The 11,096-nt window shown below is 43.8% G+C and overlaps 1 protein-coding gene across 1 annotated transcript in view; it reads left to right on the plus strand.

The window, feature by feature from the left end:
• Positions 1–5,794, plus strand: part of SHE (Src homology 2 domain containing E) — a 20,918-nt gene extending 15,124 nt beyond the window's left edge. The window contains exons 5-6 of the mRNA XM_042438858.1: positions 381–500; positions 4,270–5,794. Of these exons, the coding sequence (XP_042294792.1) occupies positions 381–500; positions 4,270–4,462 (313 nt within the window). The 3' untranslated portion in view covers positions 4,463–5,794. The remainder of the gene's footprint in view (positions 1–380; positions 501–4,269) is intronic.
• Positions 5,795–11,096: the final 5,302 nt, after the last annotated feature.

Below are 11,096 nucleotides of genomic sequence, written 5' to 3' on the forward strand. Positions count from 1 at the left end.
TAATAATAATAATAATAATAATAATAATAATAATAATAATAATAATAATAGAGCACCATCATTGTACATTGCGCTTTACAAGAAAAAGAAGAAGAAAAACACAGTTCTCAGGCTTACAATCTAAAGATGCGACACACAAGGAAAGGGATGGCAGTGGGAAGGATTTCTTTATTTTGATATAATTCGATTGCATTTCAGCAATAGCTTCTTGTATATTTTTACATATGTGTTTTTAATTTGCATTTATTTTAATTTCTGTAACCTGCTTTGTAAGATACATATTCATGTATATCCATTTGCTATTTATTATAATAATAATTAGGGATCCCCTCGCTCCTGCCTCCCTGTTTGGAAACTCACTCTTGTTGCCTTTTGTGCAGTTGGTTTCATGGTGCCATCACGCGAGTGGAGGCAGAGAGCCGGTTACAGCCGTGCCGAGAAGCAGGGTACCTAGTGCGAACTAGTGAGACAGGCACCAGCAAATACTCCATCGCCCTCAAGTGAGTATCCAAGGCCTGAGAGATAGGGATGGGGATGATGGTAGTGGTGGTCAGTGAGTCAAGGCAGGCTCCAGTTTTAGGTAACTCAGTGCCAATGCTAGTGGTTACGATTTGGGTTGTGCCGGATCTGCCCTTGGATTTCCTTTCAAATCATCCAGTTTAGACACACCTTATCTACAGACACATCCTGCAGATACACAGCAGCGATAAAGGAGTGTAGCAGGGATGGGCAAAACGTGGACTATAGGCAAAGCCTACACTAAAGCCTCCCAAGCCCAACATGGTGCAATTTTCAGGCAATTTTTTCTCCCAAACCATACAGAAAGCCCTCCAGATGTGTGCAACTTCTGTTGGATGAAATACCCCCCCCTCTCTCTCTCTCTATATATATATATATATATATATATATAGAGAGAGAGAGAGAGAGAGAGAGAGAATGTTCAGAGGGCCCTTAAATGCAATGGATAGTAAAATGGTATCTTTTAGATAAAATGGCAAAAATGAAGGTTTACTTTTTGCAAAGTGTGTATACACACACACACACACTGTATATACTAATGTACAGTGCGCCTGCACCGTACGCAGGCTCACCATATGCAGACTCAACATCACAGGGACGGCAAGCCCAAATACAATGAATGAGCAGCTTGCCTATGGTGCGCACTGTGCTGTATGCCGATTTGCCTTACGCTGGAAGGGGGGTCCAGAACAGTTCCTCCATATAAGGCAAGGACAGACTGTATAAGTCTAGAAATTTTAGTCAAAAAATTAAACCCCAAAACCTGGGTCGACCCTTCCATGGCTCAATGGAAGTACTGTACCTTAACTCTTATCAAAGAAGGAACCATCCCCTTCTCTGAGTAGATTAGCAAAAGGCAAGAGCTTAGTCCATCCTGGAAGAAACTAAGAGAAACACTAAAAGAAGCACCACTCCTTTCTATTTTCTCTGCTTTTTGAATGTCTGCGTGGGAAAATAGCAGTGTGCTTTGGCATTGTTTTCCTTTCCTTTCCTTTGCATTCTTTGTTACGTGCCCCTAAGTTTTACTCTCAACATATACACAGATTATATAAAAATGCATACCTTTGGCCCCAGAACCTGCTCTTGATTTATATGTGAGGTTGACTTATAGTTGAGTATATACGGTATAAACAGTTGCCCCTCTGTTTGTGCAGACTTCAGATCCGCAACCCTCGCTTACTCACAAGGAGCAAACAGAGGGGGTTAGAATGGGGCACGCACCCCATTCAAGCCTATGGGGCTTGAATATCTGCGACTTTCCAGTTGTGCAAGGGGCAGGGGGTCCCAGAACGGATCCCTGCAAAAAAAAGAGGGCTGACTGTACATTGAATACAGTCAGCCCTCCTTATCCACTAATTTTTTATCCACAGATTCAAGCATCCACAGCTTGAAGATATTTTTTAAAAGTATAAATTCCAAATAGCAAACCTTGATTTTCCATTTTATATAAGGGACACCATTTTACTATGCCATTATATTTCATGGGACTTGAGCATCCATGGATTTTGTTATCCATGGGGGATCCTGGAACCAAACCCTAGCGGATAACAAGGGCCCATTGTATTTTCAAGCTGTGGATGCTTGAATGGAGAAAGAATTCATGGAGACGGAGGGCCAGCTGTATATACTGCTGTATTGGCGTGTCCTATTTTAAAACCTGATTCCTCACTGGAAATGGGACAATAGAGCATCCAGAGAGGCCAATCTGGCAGAGCTCAGGAAAGGTCCTTTTTTGGATTACAACTCCCAGAATCCTAGAAGTTATAATCCAAAGAAGGACTTTCCCCAAACTCTGAAGGTGGGCAGCTAGAAGGAGGTCAAAGAGACGAAGATACCCCAAAGCACGTATATGCCCCCCCATCTGTCATTTTGGCCTTTCCAACGCCTCTCCTGAGCCATGGATTGCTAGTCGAGGGTGCGGCCCCGGCTTCCTTCCTCAGGATGCTGAGCCCTGGCTTTGAAACAATTGCCCTGGGAAGGGAGTTAGAGAGAGAGAAAAAAAGAGAGAGAAAGGCACTAAACTTGTAGAGAACAAGAACAGATCTCAACAGGCAACCAAAGTCAAAAATAGGGAGCGGACACCCTATAAACCCCTGGTTCCTCTCTTTCTGATTCCTTTCTTTGACCTTACATAGGACCACATACTCAGTCCATCCAGACAGGTTGGGGACGATGGGGGTTGTCATCCAGCCCACTGGAGATAGCCTCCAATGCCTTGGCGCCTATTCTAGCCTATTCTGTTTCCTCAGCTTCCTCAGAGGTTTTCGTCCTCCCTTTCAAAAATAGAAAGTGATATATCATATATACTCGACTATAAGTCAACCTCATGTATAAGTCGAGGGCAGGTTTGGGGGTCAAAATTATAGATTTTGATATGACCCTTGGATAAGTCAAGGGTAAACCTTAGGGGCATGTAACAAACAATGTTGGAAAGGAAAACGATGCCAAAGAATTTATAAAATTATGGCAGGCATAACTCAAAATAAAGTCTGGATGGATGAGAGCGTAAAGGGGATCCATGCTTCTATTTGGTGCCCCTAAACTCTTGCCATGTACCACTTTATTCAGAGAAAGGGGATGGCTCCTTTTTATATTACATACATAATATAATAGATATCCAAGGGTCAATGTATGTACTGTGCTTTCACTCTTATACAGTCGCCCCTTCCTTTCCCGCAGACTTAAGGACTGTGGTCTTGGGTATTCACGGAGGGACAACCTCCATTATGGTCAATGGGGCATGCCCCCATGGCGGGTGCCCCATCCAAGCGTATGGGACTTTAATATATGCAAGGGATCCCTCGCAAAAACGGGGGGCTGACTGTATACAATTATAGTACAGTATGGACATTGACTCTTGGATAAGTCGGCCCAGGTTTTTCGGGTCAGTTTTTTCACTAAAATTTCTAGACCTATACATCTGTATATACACTAAATGAAGTCATGATGGTGATAATCTGGTTAATAGTAAGTGGACCCTATTTGTGAGAAATTGGAATTTGAATTAATTGTGATTGGGAGGTACCCTACAATACAAGATGTGTACATTTTATTTCATCTGGCATTAAATGTTTTTTATTTCAATTTTATTCCACTTTCTGTCCTTTTTCACTCTGATTGTCTGGGTGGAACAGTCCTGATTCCCTACTCTTTCAATTCATTCCAGTTCTCTTGAGGTTCAAAATATGCCCTACAATTCATATTTTGCAGGACTTCTGTGTGTGTGTGTGTGTGTGTGTGTGTGTGTGTGTGTGTGTTTGATTTATTTATCACCATAAAAGGATGGGAATCATGGAGCCCTCCAGATGTTGCTGGGCTACAACTCCCATCAGTCTTTATCCTTGGCTCTCCTGGCTGGGGCTGCTGGAACCCATAATCCAACAACATCTAAAGGGGTCAGTGATTCCCTCTCACTCCTGTGCAAATGGAAATAAACACTATTTTGTTGCGCTGTTTTAAAAGTTTGAACAACTCACCCTGCAATTTGAGCCTTTAAAATTTTGAATTTCAAGACGAGATTAAAATCTATGGGGAAAAAAACTAGAGACACTATTTACCTAAAGCAGCAAATCCTAGAATTCCATAGGATGGTGCCATGGCAGTTAAAGTAAAATTGAAATTGTGCCATGTGAAAGGGCCTTCGGATTAAATTAACCAATTCAGAATCAATTCATGTGTTACGGCAAATAGCCAGCGTATATCCTTTTAAATGCACATTCTCCCCTATTTTTGTCTCCTCTCTGCACCCAGGACCAGCCAGGGTTGTGTCCACATCATCGTGGCCCAAACCAAGGACCACAAATACACCCTCGACCAGACCAGCGGCCTCTTTGACAGCGTCCCCGAAGTAGTGCATTATTACTCCGCCGAGAAACTGCCCTTCAAAGGGGCCGAGCATATGACCCTCCGATACCCAGTTCCTATTCCGGCCAAGTGCCACTAGCCCTCACCCCTTCGTTCTCAGGACTGTGCCAGTTGGAGTAACAGCGGAGCCAAGGCGTGGGTTAAAGGATATACACTGGAAAGTGTGTCACAGCCATGGGTCTGTAACGGGGCAAAGAAATCCCCGTCTCTCCCCATCTTCCAGAATCCTAGGGGCCATTCACACTGAAAAATAACTTGGTGTGGAAATGGGGTTATTTCCATGAAATGCCACAATCGAATCACCCTGTGGCATTGATTTGCCACGATTGTGGCATTTTATCTCAGATTCTGTTCAAATTGGCAACATGATCCTGGCAGGAGGGAGAGGAGGACAGAGAGGAAGAGCAGAGGTGCCAAAGAGAGAGAAGAGGAGGAAGGAGAGATTCGGAGGTGCCAGGGAGAAAGGGCAAGAATGGATGTGCCAAGGGGAGAGAAGAGAAGAGGAGGAAGGAAGGAATCGGATGGGATTGATTTTGATGTTCCCATTGGTTCTTTTCAAAAGAATTGCAAGAAAATCAATTTCAAATAAAGCCAGGCTAAGGGGGAGTTACACCGCGCTCCCCCCTAATTCGGGTCAGAAAACCCTGACGCAAGTGAGAACAACCCCCTGATTCGGGTCAGGAAAACCCAGCTCAAGTGAGAACGTCCCTAATTTAAATCGAATTGGAGCCCAGGTTAAAATGCAATGTGAATGGGCCCCTACTAGTTTGTCTCTTTGCTGCCTTTCTCCCCTGCCTCTCTCCCCGAAAAACAATATTGTTTTCTTAGAATTTCTCTACCTGGCCAAACAGTTTAGGAATGCGGACCCCAGCTCTGTCCAGTGCATCCTCTTTCCATAAATTGGTTTCTGCATTTGTACTGTACGTTAATGAAAAGGGTAGGACCTCTTTCAGCCTGTGATTCCTATTAGATTTCAAAGGAATCTTTAGCAGTCACATCCCAGAGGTGGGTGAGGCCAAAACCAAAAGGTACCATGCCAAAAATACCAGCCCAGTTTGAGCTTGAAGCTCTAATTTTCAATGGCTGAACTGGAGAGGAGCAATTTTGATGTTCTAGAACAAAGGTGGGCAACTGGAGAGGCCTCACTCTCTGTAATGCGGAGACAGAAAGAAAATGGCATTGAGGATGGCACTGGCTTTATTTTGCCCTCCTCCCTTTGCTAACCCTCTGGGGCACCAGGGAGAAATGATGGCTCCCATGTTTTGGGTTTCAATCCAGATTTTGTAAGAGCCATCTAAGGTAAATAAAATACATTGAATAAGTTGGCAGACCGTATCAGATATACTTGTTCCTCTACATTCACTTAGTGCCCAAGACCCCCGTGAATGTGGAAAAATGGCAAACAACAAAAACACCATGTTTTTACCTGAGAGGTACACCTCTCTGGGAATCTCTAGGTCAGTGATGGCGAACCTATGGCATGTGTGCCAGAGGTGGCACTCAGAGCCCTCTCTGTGGGCACATGTGCCATCGTCCCAGCACAGAGTTTGCCAGAGTTTGTTATTAGAAAGCCAGAGGGACATGGCACTTTGCAATAAATAAGTGGGTTTTGGGTTGCAGTTTGGGCACTTGGCCTCTAAAAGGTTCACCATCACTGCTCTAGGTCCTCCAGTGTAACTGTGGTCAACATCTGTTAGACCGACACTGACCATAGAGTTGCACCAGAGGAGCGACAAATGCCTAGTGGAGCGTTCTCTCTAGGAATCTCTAGGTCCTTCAGTGCAACGTTTGGTTAAAGTTCACCATAGAGTTGCGCTGGAGGACCTAGAGCTTTGTAGAGAGAACATATTAATAAAAATCCATGAATGAGCAAATCCGCAAAAGTCAAAAGCTGCAAATGCGGAGGGATGAGTGTAGAGCAAAACATGTAAAATCTAAGGTGGTTCATTTCTTTTGACTGTAGGGCTGAGCCCCTTGAATCATTGCTTTAAAAATCAGACTAAAACCCAGAGTGGAGAGAAAGCCACATTGGGCAGGGAAACCACCAGCCATCTTTAGGAGACATATAAACCATTGCAATCCGGGCAAGAATCTGGGGCTAAGTGTTTTGCTTTATAGCAAATACTTTACAGATCAATAGAGGGTTACTGTCTGATTTGCACTGAGAACATGGATATACGCAGAAAAGACATGGTTGAAGGGCTGCCCTGAAGGTATTTATGCTCCACTGGTATAAAGCAAGTGCTATTGTTTATGTGGTTTAAGTTCTCCCCGCATCACCAACTACAGCAACGGGGGTGAGGTATCTCATCTAAACAATTGTGGAAATGGTTTTCATTTGGCACATAGATCGATGTCCAAGTTGAGGTTCAGACCTTCATGGTCAAAGTGGACCATCTGGAAAGAGTTCAGATGGCTTGCATGGCAGTGAAGGGCACTAAGACCAATAAAATCAAAGGGAAGCCCCCCAATTTGATCAGACAATTGGTTATTTGTTGCGTGCCTTTCAAGTCCTACTTATGGCGACCCTAAGGCGAATCTATCCTGGGGTTTTCTTGGCAAGATTTGTTCAGAGATTTGTCCAAAGATTTGCCGTTGCCATCCTCTCAAAACTAACAATATGCACGTGGGGAATGAAACCCCCAGATAGGATAAGCGTCCTACAGATAAATAAAAATATCGTGAACCTTCGAGACCCTACTTGAAAGTGTCTTCCAAAAATCTGTCCAGGGATGTGTTTTCCTTTTACCAGTCTCCCCATATGATTTCCTCTTTGGTGGCCAGATATATAGATCTCCACTTGTGGAGAAACATGCCGAGAAAACCCCATCGTAGGGTTGCCATCAGCCAGAAACAACTGGAAGGCGCACGACAACAACAACAACTGTTTAAAAAATAGACATTTTCAATTTTATTGTAGCCATAATAACATGCAAGGTCTGTGAATATCCCATCAAAAGACTGACACAGTGGTTTGGTTCCAGGGTTTGGTTCCAGGATCTTTGTGGATAACGAAATCTGCAGATGCTCAAGTCCCATTAAACACAATGGCACAGCAAAATGGTGCCCCTTATATCAAATGGAAAATCAAAGTTTGCTATTTGGAGAGTTCCTGCATGGCAGGGACTTGGACTGGATGGCCCTTGCGGTCTCTTCCAACACTATGATTCTATGAATTATGTATATGTGTGTGTTTGTGTGTGGCCACATTCTAGAAGAGTGTATTCCTGATGTTTCACCAGCATCTCTAACTGTAGCATCTTCAGAGGATGCTGCGCCATGGAAGTGAGTGGGGTATATATATTATGTGGCCCCACTCTCTTCCATGCCAACATCCTCTGAAGATGCCAGCCACAGATGCTGGCGAAACGTCAGGAATAAACTCTTCTGGAACATGGCCACATATTGCCTGAAAAACCCACAAATAACTATGGATGCCAGCCATGGAAGCCTTCGACTTCACATAACAACAATCTAACTGCATCACTGGATTTATTCTCCCTTTTTCTCACCCGGCGAATTGAGATGGAGGGGAAAAGGTGGTTTGAAAGAAGTGCCTTTTTTGTCAGGAATGAGAGAAAGTATAAACATATTATTTTTCTAACCCATGAATCAACCCCATCCCATTAGTCAATAAAGCAAAGGAACTGGACATCTCTTTCCCGCACAGAGATGTTCTCCCGCCCTTTTCGGCAGAAGGTCCTTCCATCCAGAATTCTGGCAGACCTTCAGAAGAATTAAGCTCCCAAGCGCTTTATCTCAGCCACAGATCTCAGAGCCATCACAGGTTTACATTTAACTATAATCTAAACCCCATCATCCCCAACACAAAATAACATCATATAAAAATTATAATAATTCTTTATATTCCCCTTCCCATCACAGAAACCAGTTTTTTAAACCCTTGAAACCAAGCCTCAGCTGGAAGGGTTATTCCGACGCATGCCGATCTTAACAAGCAAACCCTCTCTCTACCTCTTTCTAGTATCTACTATTTAAGCACATTATTAAAACCTAATATTTAAACCAACTATAAATCTCATCTATCTTAAGTCTAATCTAAACCTATAACCCTTATGGCAGGAATCCCTAAATGAATAAATGCATGAATAAAGGGATTCATAAACAGAGGCTGGATGGCCATCTCTCAGGGATGCTTTGATTGAGAGTTCCTGCATGGCAGAAATGGGGTTGGACTGGATGGCCCTTCTTGGGGTCTCTTCCAACTCAACCATTGTATGGCCTGTTACAGACTGCCAAAATAAAGCTGCTTCGGGTCTCTTAGGAGGTATGCTGTTTAAATGATGCATGCATCCTAAGAATCCGGAAGCTGCACCAAAGCTGCCCTCCAGTGCTTAGGAATGGAGTGTGGTTTTGGCGCGACCTCCAGACTCTTAGGACCCATGCATCATTTAAATAGCATACCTCCAAAGAGACCCAAAGCAGCTTTATTTTGGCAGTCTGTAACAGGCCTATGTTTCTAATTTTGCTCAACCGTTCTCCAGGTGTTTGACAACCAGAAATTTTGCACAGGAGTTAGTCTGCAGGAAAAACCAACACATTTTCGGAGTTTAAAACCTCTGTTTCCTGGCCTGTGTTTTTGCACGAACAATATGTTTTTCTCTGCAGAACAACAACTTCATGACACATTCAAATACGTGAGCATACGCAATGAATTACACACACACACACACACACATATATTAAAATGGGAAAGGCTCAATGGGTACAGTTGTGGAAAAAACGCATGTGGTTTTTTTCCGGTGCATATATGTTATATGGTAGAAAAATAAAACGCTGCGGTGATACTTTCTTGAGGCCAACCAAATGACACAACAGGTGAATGCAAACAAAAACGTGTCCGTAATGGAAAACGCAGGCAAAAAATGTAGGCAAATGGTAAATATATCAGAAATGAATATTTGTGATGAGTGGGAAAGGAACGCTGGTAAAAGTCGGAGTAATAGGGATAAATTGGGACATTTTTTCACATCCCTAACTTGTCTGCGGTTTTAGGGATTGCTCCGAAATTCCCACTTCGTAGCAAAGAGGAAGACCGTGATTATGATCTTTGCCGTCTTGTGTTCGAATTAAGATTCATGGTCCGGAAGGAGGCTGGTGGGCAGCGGAATTAGACCTGGCTTCCTTTTTTTAATGAGCACTGCGATACGTCTCATTTTAAAAGAAAAAAAAGGTCCCCATCACCACCACCAAAAACAAGGAGAACAACAACCACTGCTTCAGTTTCCTTTCCAAAGAAGAAACGGAACTCAAATAGCAATGGAAATTTATTTCATTCTTGCATGCAAGGATGAATCATTCAAGTCGTTTTCTGCCCGCTGCCCAAGAAAACAAATAGTCCTCTGCATTATCTTATGGTTTCCAGACCCTTCACCATTTTGGTTGCTCTCCTCTGGACATGCTCCAGTTTGTCATCATCCCTTTTGAATTGTGGTGCCGACTGACTTCATCTCCCAGAATTCCTGACTGTTGGTCAAGCTGGCTGAGGCTTCTGGGAACTGAAGTCCAAAACACCTGGAGGACCAAAGTTTGGGTACCACTGCTCTAGAGACTTAGATATTGGAGACCAGTCAAGAGTTCTCTAGTATGGTACATTCGGAGCACAAAAGTTGGAATCATACAAGCCATTGCCTTCCCTGTTATCATTGTATGGAAGTGAGAGCTGGACAGTTGAGAGAGCGGATAGGAAGAAAGTCAGTTCATCTGAGATGTGGGGCTGGAGAAGAGTGCTGAGGATGCCAGAGATAGACAAAAAGACAAACAAATGGGTCTTAGATCAGATCAAGCCAGAAATCTCCCTGGAAGCCAAGATTATTATACTGAGTCTGTCATACTTCAGACACATCATGAGAAGGGAGGACTCATTGGAAAAAGAAATAATGCTTGGAAAGGTGAATGAAAAGAGGAAGAGAGGAAGGCTGCAGGGACGTAGCCAGGATTTTCAGAAGGGGGGGATCCAGACTATGTGCCACCATTATAATGGGGCTTGGGTGCGGTGGCACAGCAACACGCACCATTCATTTTATCTAACGGAAGGGGAGGTCTGGACCCCAAAGAACCCCCCCCCCTTGGCTACATCCCTGAAGGCCGCATGCTAGATGCATGGACTCTATTAAGGAGGTCATGGGTATGACTTTGGAGGACCTACAAAGAGCAGTGGAGGACAGGGAGTCTTGGAGATGTCTTATCCACAGGGTTGAGATTGCCTCAAAGACAGTTAACAATTAAAAATAGTATATTTGGCGTGGCATAGTGGTTTGAGTGTTCAACTATGACTTTAGAGGCCAGAGTAAATGGAAACTTCCCTTGCTGCCATTGTGATGCCCAGTTCACATCTGGGCACTGGCTAGAAAGAGTTGAGTCTGTATCCATCACAATCTGAAGCTATGTGCATAGAAATGAGGACGTGTGGCTAAGCTATGGATTGCCATCTCCAGTTCATAACCAGAAACCAGGCTAAAGTTCTGGGCCTAGAAAGTGGGACAACACTGCCACCATGTGGCCAAACTAGGAATTGCCCGCTCCAGTTGAAAACCAGGCTAAAGATTCTGGGCTCGAGAACGTGGGTAACAACACTGCGCACCATGTGGCCCAACTAGCAATGCCCCGTCCAGTTTGATAAGCAGAAACCAGGCTAAATCTGGGGCCTAGAAATGGGACAACACTCACCATGTGGCCAAACTAGGAATTGC

The sequence above is a fragment of the Sceloporus undulatus genome, chromosome 9 (assembly GCF_019175285.1).
Source record: "Sceloporus undulatus isolate JIND9_A2432 ecotype Alabama chromosome 9, SceUnd_v1.1, whole genome shotgun sequence".
Taxonomy (NCBI): Eukaryota; Metazoa; Chordata; class Lepidosauria; order Squamata; family Phrynosomatidae; genus Sceloporus; species Sceloporus undulatus.